General features: G+C 40.3%; 1 protein-coding gene across 2 annotated transcripts in view; it reads left to right on the forward strand.

Moving 5' to 3' along the window:
- The window catches only part of Marchf11 (membrane associated ring-CH-type finger 11), a 103,202-nt gene extending 89,216 nt beyond the window's left edge, over nucleotides 1-13,986 (forward strand). Inside the window, exon 3 of one of the 2 annotated variants that reach the window (XM_021233669.2) lies at nucleotides 13,481-13,703. In XM_021233669.2, coding sequence (XP_021089328.1) covers nucleotides 13,481-13,561 — 81 coding nt within the window. In that variant the 3' untranslated portion in view covers nucleotides 13,562-13,703. Of the gene's footprint in view, nucleotides 1-13,480 lie in introns of both variants that reach the window. The other variant, XM_005081304.4, reaches the window with a different exon arrangement.
- The last annotated feature ends 2,609 nt before the right edge of the window (nucleotides 13,987-16,595 follow it).

Raw genomic sequence — 16,595 nt, forward strand, 5'->3', positions numbered from 1 at the left:
AAAACACCAATGCACATAAAATAAATAATAAAACATTACTAGTTAGTCCCTTTGCATTTGCTAAACAGGGATGTAGCATGCCTACTGTTTTGTCTGCTGATCGTAGGGAGACATTCATAGAAAAAAGATTAAATATGACCTGGAAAGTGCCGGGAGACAAATTTGTGCGAACTGGTGAGAGGAAGGGAATCAATTTAGGGTCAGCAGAACCCATGTGGAAGACACTGTCTTGAGTTAAATTTTGAAGAACAGAAACTTGCAAGTGCTCAGAAAGGGAGCAAACTATTGGAACTATTCATATGTTTAGAGCCCTTTTTTTCCTCCCTCCCTCCCTTCCTCCCTCTCTTCTTCCCTTTCTTCATTTCTTCCTTCTTTTCTTTTCTTTCCTTTCTTTTTTTTAAAGATTGGGATTCACTATGTAGCCCCTGGCTGGACTGGAACTTGATATATAGACCATGCTGGTCTCTGGACTACAGTTCAAAAGACCTTAAGATACACTTTTCAGAGTATGGTTGACCATCCCAATACTGAAATTTTTTTATATCCATAGATGTAGAGGGCAGTCATGTAGGAGAGGGTGATAAAGACAGTACAGTTACCTAGGCAAGTGATTCAGGATTTCTTAGCCCCGGTGGAGAATTACCACAATGAAAGGAGATGAGTCAGGTGACAGTGATCAACATGATAGCAGTGGGAAGGACTTGCAGCTGGGGATACCGGGAGAGCCCCTCAGCTGGACTCACAGAGGTTGCTGTTAATTTCTGAAGGCTGGGACATCAGAAGGGATAGAAGGAGAGAAAGATCATGGATTCCTCTTGAACTTATATTTTTGTCAGAATTTCTGGGGAATCCTAAGGAATTCAGCCAACAAGCAACGGAATTAAGAGCCTGCAGCTCGAGATAGAGGTTGGAGCTAGAGATATATATGTAGTCTCTGAGACACGTGTCTGCAAGGGAAATGATTTGGGCAAGATGAGCTGAAGTTTGAGGAACACAGGGATACAGAAAGGGCAGGGGAGCATGGCCAGAGTAGGAAGGGTCAGCTGAGAGAGAGGGGAGGATGAGATGACCCAATCAGAAATCAGTCCAGGTAAGGAGAGAAAAGCAGATATGGTAGTATAGGGGGCATGGAGAAGCATAGACTGCAGCAGCATGAAGATGGGCAGAAGAAGGCGGAAACATAAGTTCAGCAGTCTTGCCTGGCAGGACACAGTTAAAAATGGATAGAATCTAGATGGGATGTGGACTTGAAAAAGATGTTGCTTACTGGACTGCACATTTTAATGGTAGAGTTAGATATAGACAACTTGTGAGGAGAGATGTTTGTTGGAAGTCAAAAGAGAAAGTGAAGATCAAGATGGGAGGGAACCGCCTGACATCTCTAAGAGTGCAGAGAGCTGAGCCCACCTTCGGGTGGGCAAGGCTGTCATGCACGGTAACAACTGACCCATTCCCCTGAGTGAAGGGGAAGGGTGAGCCTTGCTGGAGAGAATGCCACTGAATCCACCTCTATTTCTCAGTAAGATGGGCCAAGTGGGCATCTTCTCAGAGAAGGCAGAGTATGGAAAGAAGAGTCTCAGGAGAGAAATAAATATGGTGTCTGGCTGCTGAATGCATTGGGAGATGAGCCTGATCCTAGGAATAAGGAGAACCACTAGGTCTGATTCAACACTTTCCCAAGGCCACAGTTTACTAACCCTGTAAAATAATAGCTAGGTGGTACATTTTACTCCAGAAAATAAGATCAAGTTCAGACAGGTGAAGCACTGTATCTGGGATAAGATGGGATTTGGTGATTCAGAGACTCTGGGATGGAACAGCCATGTATCTGACCTTATGAGGTGAGAAAATAGCCTCAGGATGGGCTGAGATGGTTTTTTGGCTTCTAGAGAAGAAAAAAATGTTGCAAATAAGCAGTAAAATTGGCAAACCCCCTTGAAAATGCCTCAAGAGGTGTAAGGTGGGCGTCAAGATGAAGAAAATGGGTAGGGTAGAGAACTGGGAAGTAGAGGCAGAAATTGGAGATGATATTGTTTCCAGAAGGCAATGCCAACAATGGAATTTTGCATCTTAGTTTATCGAGACTGCATTTCCACAGATCCTGCAAGCATACGAAACATACCTGTGGTGATTGTAGACATTGGGGAGTGGTTGTAAGTACACATCTCTTGCAATTATGTACTATATGTGAGTGTGTCCTATGGCATTGTGAGATAACGAGGTTATGAAAGATAAGTCAACTTAGAAAGGGAAAGGAGTCAGATCACATGACATTGAGGTCAAGCTCTTGCAAGAAGACCCAACTGCCACCATTCAGAAGGACACAGGAAAAAGTATCCCTCTCAGTCCCCCACACGCAGGGACTATCTTTCCCACAGGATACCTGTACCTTTGGGGATTTCTTGGCTTAGTAAGTTTTGAGATACATTTATTTCTCAAGGGAACACAACAATGACCATTCCTTCAAATGATGGCTGGGACCCTGGAGGCTGAAGGGAGTGGGACACATGCTTTGAGTCATCAGGAACTAAGGGGAATGGCATAGAAGTCTCCACAACAACTTGCAAATAAATAGACAAGCTTTTCTTAAAATGTATCCTATGTGATTCCTGAAGTCAGAATTAATAGGACGCATGCACCAGTCTAAAACCTTCACCTCATTGTTCAAGTTTGACCTTAACAGCAAATGGTGAGTGAGGTGGGACACTGCTGTCATTCTCATCTTAGAATGACACATCTGAGTACAGACAAAAGTTAACCCATGATCACAGTCAGACTGGAAACAAGATCTAAACCTGGGATTCTGTCAAATCCAGAGATTCTGTAGAAAGACCAAGAATATCTATGTGATAGTTCTTTAAATAAACAATTTGACTAAAAAACCCTCCTTCAGTGCTAAACTGGAATAATTATAAAACTTACTGTCCATATAATAATGGAAATTATGTAAAATATGAAGATATGGAGTTGATTTTAGATAATACAAATATTTTTCCTAAAATCCCAAATATTATATATGTATAATCTTTACTCATACACTTATCTATAACTAAGAAATAAAAAGTATAAAAGTATTAGTAAAGAGAGTATGAAGCATGATAATCTATTTCAATCTCATAAGGCCTTTCTTTATTTCTATTGTTTTTCTCAATTAAAATTATATGTGGCCTGGAGAGAAGGCTTTGGGTAAAGGTGTTTGTAGTGTATGCCTGCTAAACTGAGTTTGATATATGGAACTCTCAAACTGATGAAGGAAAGAATAAAATCTACAAAATTATCCTCTGATCTCTAGGCACGTGCCATGCCACTCACATATACACATCAATCTTACACACACACACACACACACACACTCTCTCACACACACTCACCCCTATTATCTTGAAGTTTCTCACTTAACTAGGTTACAGAAATAATACTAAGAAACCTAAAGTTTGAGAATTTTTATTTCTAACTAAAATTTCATCACATATTCAAATAAAATATCTTGCTTTTGTCATAGAATAAAAGAAGAGTTAAACATTACAATAATGCTTAGCTGGCCCCATACATTTGGGAATTTTACTCATTTCCTTTATGTTGTAAGGGAAATACAAAAAAACAACAACAGAAACTAAGAAGCCTATTATGATTTATAAAAATAAATAAGCTTTAAACTATTCAAATATATCTTTCAGTTTAGGTGTCTTAGCATATTACTCTCACCTCTCAAAACCTACTGAGCAATACATGTATCATCTAGGTTTCAGAGGTTTATTAAATTTTGCTTTGTGAGTTTGTAGTAGGAGTTTGTTATTTGGGGAGGAAATGGGAACTTAACATGTTTGTTCACTTTTCACTAGGTAAAATCCTCATCTCAGCCTTGGATGTCACCAATGGATTTTGACTTCGTCTCCTTGATCAGTATAATATCCCTTTTTATCACTGTCTATTTAGTGGTCAAGAATAGCTGGCTTTGGCTTCTGAGATCTCCTGGACCAGGTGTTTGGATTCAGATTTAACCCTCAGGCCCTTGAATGAGCCCTGTCTTTTAGCATCTCTAGATCTCAGAATCTGTATTCCTTCCCCCAACAAATGAAAGAGTTGGATTACAACACACCAGTGCTGTGTAGCTCTGAAATTCAATGACTATTATACCCACTAGGCTGTCTTCAGTTATTTGCCTCCTTGATACAGGGTATTTCTCCTTTGTTAAAAGGTACTTCATTATTCCTTGAACTGAGGAATAGCACTGATGTTTCATTCAACTGATTAATTCTAACCTGTACTCCTAATTATATGTCATGTTTACCTTTATAATCTACAAAAGTAGTAAGCCTATCTTGTCAGTTCACTTAAAAAAGGTCCTAGGCACAGATCCTTACAAAGATTATTGGCCAAAATTGTGGGAGACATAAGTACTCTTATGCTGAGGGTGACTTTAATCTCCTCTCATTTGCCACATCACAGATTTATAATCTATAGCATTTTATTATACCTTTGAAGAAATGTTCTGTGACTATACCAGTGACAGGTTAGTAACTGAATGATCAAGAGAAGGTTTGACTACTTGGTAATCAAAACAATAAAAATATGATCGATGGATGAATTGACTGCAAGTTTGAGATGAAGAGACTCTCTGTCTTCTTTCCTGTAACAACCAAGAGGAATCCATACTGCTCCTTAAGCATTAGTCCTGGTCCAGTCATTTTGTAAGCATCTGGGTTCATAAGAGTTTGATTCAGCCAAGAATTTGATGACAAGACTGACAAGAGAGTGGAGGAGAAGGAGGATACAGTTTCCTGTGCTAAATAAAAATTCCCTGAAACTCTCTTGCCACTATCGATCCCTCTATTCATCCATCCCCATGTTCCCCTGAAGGCAAAGCTACTGTCATAAAATATAGGCAATGACCCCTTATGCTTTTTTCAAATCTAGAATAACATGTTTGAATTCATCTGCCAGTGTTTAAAATATTATTTTAATGTTTCAAAGAACTACAATGGAGTTTTAGAAACAATCTTATTTTATATATAAACCCCAGTTCCCTTTCCCTCCCATCCTTCCATATTCCCCACCTACCCCCTTCCCATCTCCTTTCTGCTCCCCAGGGAAGGTGAAACCTTCCATGGGGGATCATCAATGTCTGTCACATCATTTGGGGCAGGGCCTAGGCCCTCCCCTATGTGTCTAAGCTGAGAGAGTATTCTTCTATGGGGGATGGGCTCCCAAAGTCCATTCATATACTAGGGATAAATACTGTTCTACTACCAAAGGCCACATATACTGCCCAGGCCTCCTAACTGACACCCACATTCAGGGTGTCTGGTTCAGTGCTATGCTGAATCAAGTTGTAGAGAGGGAGGAGTGTTGAGCAAAGGGGTAAAGACCAGGCTGGGGAAACCCACATAAACAGCTGACCTGAACAAGGGGGAGATCATGGATCCCAGACTGACAGCTGGAGATTTTTTTTGTGTTGCTTTGTTTTGTTTTTAATCTTGCTTAAATATGTACTAACACAACTAGGTTCAATTGGTGCTTGAGATAGGTATTCAGTAGGTCCCTCCAAGGTCTGCTAATGCGTGTTTTCTTTCTCTAGAATTCAGTAAGGATTGATTGAGTTTTTATCCCATGCTAGGAAATGGGTCAGGAAAAAAGTATCTCCCTAAAGGAAAAGAAGGTGGGGTTGAGACTGCTGGGAACACAGCAGACTAGGAACCACAGTGTTTATACAAGGTACGACTGGACAAGAAATAAGTAACGCAGTACAGATCTGTCCCATGGGAGCCAAGATGAGATGGGAGGGAGGGAGGAGGAGCTGACAGATCTAGAGAGGAAACAGAGAAGAAGTTGGTCCTAATACATCATCATGAGGGGGGACAATAGACATTCATTGAAACAGTGGCAGGCACACAAAGACAAATTTAAAACCTATTGTCAGTGCTCTTTGGGAAAGGGTCTGTTTCACTCAGTTCAGTCAGTGAGCTGACTTCTGTGTCAATATGGGATTCGAAATCTGTGTCTCTATTCAGCTCTGGTGTGACCAGTCTTGGAGATCCAGCCTGGACAATCTCCTCCAATCCACCTAATGAATGTAGATCTCAGGGAACACAGAGACAGGGCCATAAAACAGTCATGAGGTTTATGTTGTGGACTCAGAGAAACTCCATCAAGTCTCTTGGGGTCTCCAACAGTGCAATGTTCACTTCTTGATGTGTGTGTGTGTGTGTGTGTGTGTGTGTGTGTATGCAGTTGCAGTTGTCTACATTAAGGGCGTGGTGGCTTTTGAACACTTAGTCACTGTCTGCAAAGATTTCGTTTCTGTGTCGTGACAGAATTCATTGTACTTGTCAGGTTCTCCAACACAAGGGCCTCCTTCCTGCCAGTGGTAATGGCGAATTGTGCGTGCTGTTGGTTACTAGAGCTGGCACATCACTCTCAGATTGGTTCTAGATAATTTTGAGAAGAGCAAAGATGTATGCCATTAACATTCTACAATAGAAAGGCCAACACAACTTTTATAGATAAAAGTGTGTTATTTTGTTTTTATTTTTCCTTATTTTTTATTGAAAGTAGATTCTTTTCTACTACAATAACCCTGATCACAGTTCTCACTCCTTCCTCTCCTCCCAAGTCCATCCACTCTGTTCCTATCTCCCCTGAATTCTTAGGGTTTTAGCTGTATAATTCAGTTCAACAATAGAAATCTTTCAGCTCATAGAAAAATTGCTGTGACTTACAGTTCTTCCTTCAAGACATTTGTGAACAATATTCAATGAGAGATGCCTTTTCAGTAATGGCTTCCACACTCACACCTAAGTTTCTCTAAGCACTGGAAATGCAGCTTGGAAACAGGTTGGGAAACAGAGCTAGGAGATTGAATGCACTTCATAGCACTCTAAGTTTTCTTTATTATTATTATTGAGAGTGGACAAGAGGATGAACACATTACAGTGTACTTGTGGAAGTTAGAAGACAACTCTGTGAAATTGGTTCTTCCTTCCACTTTTAAGTAGGCTTTGGGGATTGAACTTAGTCTGTCTTCCGCAACATGCCTTTTGCCCACTGAGCAAGCACTTTAGCCGCTAAAAGAATTTCAGCAAAGTTTACCAACACCAAGGAAATTGTGAACTAACATTTCATATTGTGGATACTCAGAAGCAGCAGAATTGTTGTTTTCACCAATTTCTGACAAAAAGTAAACTGCTCTACTGTATAGGAATAAACAGATCCAAATGTTCAGGCTGCTTCTAGAACCACTGGCTATTCAGGTTGACAGACTGGAAACTTTTTTGGAAATAGATTCTTCTCTCACTCTCATATAATACATCCTGACCACAGTTTCCTCTCCCTCCACACTTCCCAGCCCCCCTCCCCATTCCCAGGACCCACTCCCCCTTCATCTCCCTTCAGAAAAGAGAAGTTCTCCCAGAGACAACAAGTATAACAAAACAAACTACAACAAGGTTGACTGAGCCTGGACAAGGAACACAACAGGAGGAAGAGTACCAAGAGCAGGCAAAGACACACCCGCTCCCACAGTTAGGAATTCCACAAAAATGTCAACCTTACAGTCACAACAGGCATGCAGAGAACTGGAGTAGACCTCTGCAGGTCCCGTGCTTTGCACTTACAGCATTTGAACACAAACTCATGCATGCAAGTGTATATGTGTGCACCCACACATACTGGGGTGGTGACACCTTGGCAAGGGACAAGGAAGAATTTAAAACTAGAAAATTTAGGAGATATAAACCAAACTCTCCTTTGGCCAGATCTCTGCTGTACTTACCAGTCTTCCCAACGGCATTTTGATTGAGCAGAGAAGGACCTACACAGGGCTTCTCTGTTTGAGGGCTGTCCTTCCTGGGAAAGCTGAGATGAGTATAACTTACCCAATAACTAGACAGAGTCTTCACAGCTTGGAATATTGCCTTCTAAAAAGACTCGGAGACCTTTCTCTCCATGAAGTAGAGGGGGTGGACGGGAACATAGCTGTTTGACTACTATTGTTTGGGTATGGAATGTTCCATGAAGGTACTTGTTCTATTGAAGTTTTAATCCCTGGTGCTGTATTCAAAGGTGGTGTGACTCTGAGGATGTGATTGGATTTGAGAGCTCAAACCTACTCAGTTAAATTAATTTATCACTTGATGATCACAGTGGAAGGTGGTTGAAAGTAGCAAGTAGCACTATGCTACCTGGCTGCCACAAGATGACCTTCTGCCCTCCAAGCATTCCCTGGACCACAGTGTGTGTGTAGTTCCACTTATTTGGACTTAAAAGTGAATCAGTAGCCCTACTATATACAGACGATAAAAGGGCTGAGAAAGAAATCAGAGAAACATCGCCCTTTACAATAGCCACAAACAACATAAAATACCTTGGGGGTAATGCTAAACAAATAAGTGAAAGACCTGGATAGCAAAAACTTTGAGTCACTAAAGAAAGAAATTAAAGAAGACACCAGAAGGTGAAAAGATCTCCCATGCTCTTGGATAGGCACGATCAGCATGGTAAAAATGGCAATCTTACCGAAAGCAATATACAGATTTAATGCAATCCCCATTAAAATCCCAGCACAATTCTTCACAGACCTTGAAAGAACAATAATCAACTTTGTATGGAAAAACAAAAGACCCAGGATAGCCAAAACAACCATATTCAACAAAGCAACATCTGGAGGCATCACCATCCGTGACTTCAAGCTCTATTATAGAGCTATAGTCCTGAAAACAGTTTGGTATTGGCACAAAAATAGACAGGTAGACCAATGGAATAAAATTGAACACCCTGATATTAACCCATACATGTATGAACATCTGATCTTCAACAAAGAAGCTAAAAATATACAATGGAAAAAAGAAAAAGAAAGTATCTTCAACAAATGGTGCTGGCATAACTGGATGCTGGCATGTAGAAGGATGTGCATAGATCCATGTCTATCACCATGCACAAAACTTAAGTCCAAATGGATCAAAGACTTCAACATAAATCCAGCCACACTGATTCTGTTAGAAGAGAAAGTGGGAGGCATCCTTGAAGGAATTGGTACAGGAGACAGCTTCCTGAACATAACTCCATTAGCACAAACACTGAGATCAACAATTAAAAAATGGGACCTCCTGAAACTGAGAAGCTTCTGTAAAGGCAAAGGACACAGTCAGCAAGACAAAAAGGCAGCCCACAGATTTGGAAAAGATAATTCACTAACCCCACATCTGACAGATCACCAAAATTTACAAAGAACTCAAGAAGCAAGTCTCCAAAACACCAAAGGATCCAATCAAAAAATGGGTACAGAACTAAATAGAGAATTCTCAATTGAAGAGACTAAAATGGCCGAGAGACACTTGAGAAAGTGCTCAACATCCCTAGCCATCCAGGAAATGCAAATCAAAACAACTCTGAGATACCATCTCACTCCTGTCAGAATGGCTAAAATCCAAAACACCAATGACAGTTTATGCTGGGGAGGATGTGGAGATGCTGGGGAGGATGTGGAGACAGAGGGATACTCCTACACTGCTGGTGGGAGTGCTGACTTGTACAGCCACTTTGGAAATCAGTATGGAGATTCCTCAGGAAAATGGGAATCAGTCTACCACAAGACCCAGCAATTCCACTCTTAGGCATATACCCAAAAGATGCACATTCATACAACAAAATTATCTGTTCCACTATGTTCATAGAAGCATTATTTCTAATAGCCAGAACCTGGAAGCAACCTAGATGCCCCTCAACTGAACAGTGGATAGAGAAAATATGGTACATTTACACAATGGAGTATTACTCAGTGGAAAAAACCAATGGAATCTTGAAATTTGCAGGCAAATCGATGGAACTAGAAGAAACCATACTGAGTGAGGTAATCCAGTCTCATAAAGAGAAAAATGGTACCCCCTAATTTATGGATTTTAGACATGACTCAGGGGAGTGCCATCATACAATTCCCACTGCCAGAGAGTCTAGAAAACAGAACCTTCATCCAGCGACTGATGAAAGCAGAGGCAGATACCCACAGACAAACACTGATCTTAACTAGAATCCAGTGTCAGAAAGACAGAACTGATGGGCAAAGGAGTTAAGAGTGTGTTGGTTTAACCCACAGAAACAGTTGACCTAAACAAGGGGGAGCTCTTGGACTCCAGAATGACAGCTGTGTGGAAAGCATGGAACTGACCCAGCCCCCCTGAAGGTGGGTGACAGTGAGGAGGCCTTGGGTAGTATTTATTCCTTGTGTACAAATAGACTTTGAGTGCCCATGCCACAATATGGGAGGCTCTGTCAGCCAGGACTCTTGGGGGAGGGCCTAGGCCCTGCCCTTGATGAAATGACAGTCACTGGAGATCCACCATGGAGTGCCTCACCATCCTTGGTGATTGGAGTGGAGATTGGGTAGAGGACTGGGGGCCTGGTGGGGAGGGCAGGGGAGGAGGGGAGGGAGAGGGAGCTGGGATTGACATGTGAAACAAGATTGTTTCTAACCTATATAAAAAAGTGAAGAAACTCCTGAAACCCAGAGCCAAATTACCATTGTCTTCATTAAGTCATTTTGTCATAGGATAGAAAGCATCCTAGCAGTGTTAATGCCACTGAAGCACAGAGGTGCTGATGATAGCAACAAATTAAATAACTTCTCTCAAATCCCAACCTCCAGCATTTGATTTACTAAGTTTTAAATGAAGGTGACAGTTTTTGTCTATAATACTGTAGTCAAGAGAGTCTATAATGAAATACTGGAGACTGGATGGTTCAAACAGCAAACATTTATTTGTTGTGGTTCTGAAGGTTAGCTAATTCAGGGCACCAGCACACTTTATATTTCATAGAGCCTTTAGGACTGACATCTCCTTGTTATACCTTCACATTGCTTTGCTTTGTTGTGGGTGGTGGGGAAGAGGTGGGAGGGAGGAGGGGTACAGAAAAAGTTAAGTATTTAGCCAGGGGGATTGTAGTTAATGTCAGGTAAAATTTATATTTGATTATAAACTTGAAAGTCTCCTTCCCTCTATTCTTCCCTCTTTCTGCTGTGTGGTGTTGGGTACTGAACCCAGAGCATTGGAACACACCCAGGCAGGTGCTGTACCACTGAGATACACCCCTAGCCCAAAGGTGTTGGGTACTGAACCCAGAGCATTGGAACACACCCAGGCAGGTGCTGTACCACTGAGATACACCCCTAGCCCAACTCGTTGTTAATTACAATACATCAGGGGTGAAAGTAGATAGAGACAAATATAGTTTGTATGTATGTGTGAGTACATGTGTGCAACTGTTCTTAAAGGTTGGCTTTTCAGAACTAGATTTGAGTGAATCCCAACCCTTGGCTTAAGATCCTGGTAGTCATGGCTTTCCATAGCCACCAGTTCAAATAATTATTTGCCACAGTCTGGGAGACTCTGAAGAGGAGAATTTCCTTGTGGGCAATATGGTGTTTGTTCTGTTTAGGGAAATTTAAGCTTCAGAATACAAAGGGCAGTTCTGAACACTCGTGGGGAAATAAAACAAGATGTAGACATGATTCATGACTGATGCAATTGATACACAGCCCATGAAGGTAGACAGACAAAAGGCTCTCAGTTCTGAGTACTTTGAAGGAGTCTCTTTAAACACTATTCAGAATGGGCTCCAGGGGACTGAAGGATGCATTTCTGCTTATTGGAGTTATTTTTATATTTGAGGAACTGACTCTATGATATTCCTAGAAAGCGACTTTATGCTCTAGTTAATGATCCAGACTTCTGGCCTTTCAAAGGAAGCTAGTGGAAGAAGAAAAAATGCCAAAAAATTAGTGGTTTTCTATGATAAATGCATCCTGGAACCCTTATCCCCGCTATACTCACTCTGAATGAACCTATCTTGGACTAAATTTTTTTGATTAGTTTGAAAGAGCTCTCACATCACTTGTTATTGATTTTGTAATTAATAGCAATGTCTTATATTTATATAGTTACCATCTCAGAGGAAATTAGGGTACTTCAGTATTGAGGAATTACAATATATCTCCAAACTCTCCTGCTAAATCAAAAAATTGGGTACTTCAAGCATTTTAAGGAAGAAAGAGAAAGTCAGAAAGGCTAAGTCACTGGCCATGATGAATTCCAGAAGTTAAGACTAGACACAGCAATTAAAAGCTAGTCATCTTTACTTGTAATTCTGGCTGTTCCCTATAAACAAGTAGTCAGTTGGGTCAACTCCTGTTATTCCTCTAGGGAAAGTAACTTCAACATGGATTTTGTGTGTGTGTGTGATTCTCACAATGGACAGAGCATATTTCCCTGCTATTTTGTGGCATAGAAGACTTTGTCTCAAAGATGTATTTACTTATCAGGTTGCACACTTTTTTAAGGGGCCTGGAAATGTCTCTGCAAGGTGTTTAGTCACATATACAAGACACTTTTCTTTTGCTAAGGGGGTGGTGTGAATAGACAAAATTCTGACCTTTTTTTTCAAGGACTAGATATGTTCATCACCTGTTTGGCATTCAGCTGATGAATGTATGGAAGGGAGGGGACAAGAAAGGAAGGAAAAGGGAAGGGGAAGAGGAAAGAAAGCAAGGGAAGGAAGGAGGGAGGGGAAGGCAATTTCCTCATGACAACCACACTCCCAACCCTCACTTACCAAGCCTCTGGTAAATCAGTGATCTTTAAATCACTCATTGTGCCTAATCTGTTGCTGCAAGACCCAGTATTTTTCTCTCTGTGAAGATTTGTTTTCCCTTCTGTTGCCTACTTACAACTTCTCTGCTCTTCAAAGTTAGGTTCACAACTTTTTTTCCCCAAAGCTTTCTGTAGATGTTAGATTACTAATGAATTATCTGTTATCTGGGAAATTTGAATCACCCAGGGGCAAAAAGTATTCCAAATGATAGTAGAATGTCTGTGTCCCTATTTCTCTATTTGAAATATAATTAAAAGCACATGTGCAAGCCGCCACTAGTTTCATTTACCCTTCTCCTCCTTATGGCAGTAAGTTTAGTAGTTATTATTTTCATGGTTTTATACACTGATCAAATATAACAGTGTACAGTATTTTTCACTTCAGTCATGCCTGTAAGAAACTTTCATTTCTTCCCACTTTGATTTTGATATCTTTATTATGGTTTCAAGACATCCATGGTTGTGTCATCTCTTGCTTCAATCCTAGTTCCTAGCATAGTGCATGGGACAAAGTTGGCACAATGTCAAGTTTAAAAAAATGAACCCAATGATTGAAAGCAATGTGATACTTCTCTGTGTACTCTGAGCCAGGGTGTTGGAAGGGATTTTCCACAATGACAGCTGAACTCTCCACACGTTAATGAGTTACCTCTAAGTAATGTGAAACTCTACCTAGCACAAAGTAGTTTACCTGTGACTGCCCTATTCCTCAGAATGCTGTGTTCTCTGATAATGTTGAGTAACAGAGATGAGTCTATTGTTTTAAATTCTTTACCTTACACAAGGTAATGCTTCCAACTTTGAATTGTCAATAGTCATTTTCTTTCCTTGAATTTCAGGCCTCATTGTCCATGAAGGAGCGGCAGTTTACAGAGTGTTTAAGCGGTGGCGAGCTGTTAATTTGCACTGGGATGTATTAAATTATGACAAAGCCACAGACATTGAAGAAAGCAGCCGAGGAGAATCTTCCACAAGTAGGACTTTGTGGTTACCGCTGTCAGCTCTGAGGAATAGGAACTTGGTCCACCCAACACAGCTAACCTCACCACGGTTCCAGTGTGGTTATGTGCTATTACATCTCTTCAATCGGATGAGGACCCATGAAGATGTGTCGGAAGACGATGGCTCCGGGGAGGTGGTAATGAGAGTGACGTCCGTGTGACAGATATACACAGCAGCAGAGAGTGGCGCTCTGCACATTTCGGAATGTAATTGCAATGAATGGCGAAACCATAGCACTTCTAATCGTACATCCATGAACTTTTTAAAATCTATGCTTTTTATATGAACATTTGAATTGCAAATACATTTTTCTGAAAAAAGGGGCTCCTTGTTTGCTTTGTGATTTGTCACATTTTTTAAAGTTAGCTATTGAAATGGTGATGCACATCATTCAACTCCACATAGTTAAAATAATGAAAGTTATCATTAAGACCTAAGGTATTTTTCTTGCTTATTTTAAATATATGTGTATCAACCTCCAGGTACTTCACAGAGCTCCTCGGGGCATCACCACACACCATCTCTGGATTGCCAAACTTGTAACAACAAACATCTGTTCCCAGGGTTGTGAGTTCTAGATGTTATGGCTTGCTTTTGCTCTTTGGAATTTGCATGGTGGATGTTAAAGGAAGGAAGACAGGCACAATTTAAGGTGGGAAGGTTCCAGTTCATACTTAACAGCCAGCGATATCCTGAGCGCATGCAGCCCTCGAAAGCTCAGCTCACCAAAAACATTTCAGGTGCTGTAATCAGGGAGACTCACAAAACAGCCTGTTCACATCAGCACAGCCTAATAGACTGTTGTAATTAATTTGGTAAATAATTGATGTTTTGAATTATTGTAATCATTTCCCTCTTATAGAAAATATAGATGCCTGCTTAATCACCTAAACACTAAATCTGCCCTTGACTTAAAGGAGTTCTAAGGAATATCTCTACCTACCAACATCAAAGATCTTTCTGTTCCTCTGGATAGACTAGACATTTTTTCGAAAAGAATAAACGAAAAATTAAGCCTTGACTTCCCAGAACAAGGGTTCTAACTAGTTACAATTCATCCTTGTAATGAAATGATTGACATATATTTCAGGGCAAAAATGAAATGTACAAGGAGGTAGGCAGACATTATTAGGAATGTTAGTTAAGTCTGCTGGTAATTTGAAGTTCATAGCCAGATCTAAAAGCTTATGAAACAAAATGCACCCCATTCTATTTTCTAAAAATAATGTTGGAGTCATCAACAACGTTATTGTTTGTGTTTATAACTAAAATTACTCCATAGAAAATACTCTTTATTTTGGAAATAATATTTTTTCAGTTGTAATTATGTATCACAAAGAAAAGGTGACAATTTGTAGAAATGTGAAGAATGAATCACAAAGCTAGGCAGGGAGGAGAATTCTATCATTATTTAGGGACAGATCCAGGAAGTGAGGGTATCAGGAATTCTATTCCAAACAGTTGTTTGTTTGTTTGTTTGTTTTAGTCTGGCACTATGTGACATAGTTCTGAGAGAGGCTCTTGGAGAGTTTAGCAACAGCATTTAGTGTGGAACAATTTTAGTTACTGTTAGCATCCCAGTATAGAGCATTATATTAATAATACTTTATTAGTAGATTTACAGCCCATTTTTAGAATTAACAGTTGTCACAGGGATATGGTGGAACCCAACTCCTGAAGCCTGAGTGGTCATTTGAACACCAGAAGAGGAAAAGCAATAAACAGTCTAGGGAGAAGTGGACATGTTACAAAAGTAGGGGCACTGTGTGTAAGGGAATGCAGGACATGATCCCTCCTTATCAGGGTGACTTGAATATGGGACTGGATCCCACAAGGGTACATGAACAAGAAAGAAAGTTCTGGGGTCTCATTGTTTTCTCAGCATCCACTGGAGTAAGTAGTATAAGACAACAGGATACTAGAGCATCTTATAAGCCAGCTATGTTTCCTTCCTCTCCTCTCAGTAACCACCAAACCACAATTCTAGGAAGGAAAGCAGGTCAGTGTCTCAGGAAATAGAAGATGGCTTCCTCATTATTAAAAGCTCCCCAAACACTTCAGAGTAACTAAGTTTTGTCATCTGATATTTTTAATATAAAAAAATAATTTTTATGTATTGCACTAACTATACGCCAGAATAGGGCTTGGATTATAAATCAGTGGTAGAGTTTTTTATCTCACATGGGCCTTGTGTTCTATCATTACTAACACACATGCGTGCGTGCGAGCACACACACACACACACACACACACACACACACACACACAGAGAGAGGGAAAGAGAGAGAGAGTTCACCATAATAAACCACGTGTTTCTCTTGCTTTCCCTCCTGTGTTCCCCAAACCCTTGCTTTTGCTCCATTAGAACACTCTTTCTTTCTAATCCTTCCCATCATTTATCAGAGTTGGTAAGGCCCTTTTGTTGTTGTTATCACTCTGAAACCCTTTCTTCTTCCTTTCCCTGAGGAATTAAAACAAATTTGATTTTGGCCTCAAATGCAAAAATTACCTGCAATGTAGCAACTAATGTGTTATTTTTAAACACACTTCAGGGCATTGAAAAATGACTCATTGGTAAAGGACGCTTGCTGCTCCTGCAGAGGACCCTAGTTTATTCCACAGCCCCCGCATGACAGACCACAGAAAACCAAGTTCTAGGGCATCTAATGGATTCCTTATTCCCCCACCATATATATATATATATATGCCATAGTTTACTTTTAATTACAAATTTCAAACATTTTTTGAGACAGGGTTTCTCTGTATAATAGCCCTGGCTGTCCTGGAACTCCCTTTGTAAACAACGCTGGTTTCACAAAGATCTGCCTGCCTTTGCCTCCCAAGTGAGTTTGGGATTAAAGGCATGCAGCACCATAATCAGTTTTAGTTACACATTTTAGTGGCAATAGTTTATTTAAATTTTTGATGATTTAATGTTTTCCTAAGTTCTTT

This window comes from Mesocricetus auratus, unplaced genomic scaffold (assembly GCF_017639785.1).
Source record: "Mesocricetus auratus isolate SY011 unplaced genomic scaffold, BCM_Maur_2.0 Super-Scaffold_100015, whole genome shotgun sequence".
NCBI lineage: Eukaryota > Metazoa > Chordata > Mammalia > Rodentia > Cricetidae > Mesocricetus > Mesocricetus auratus.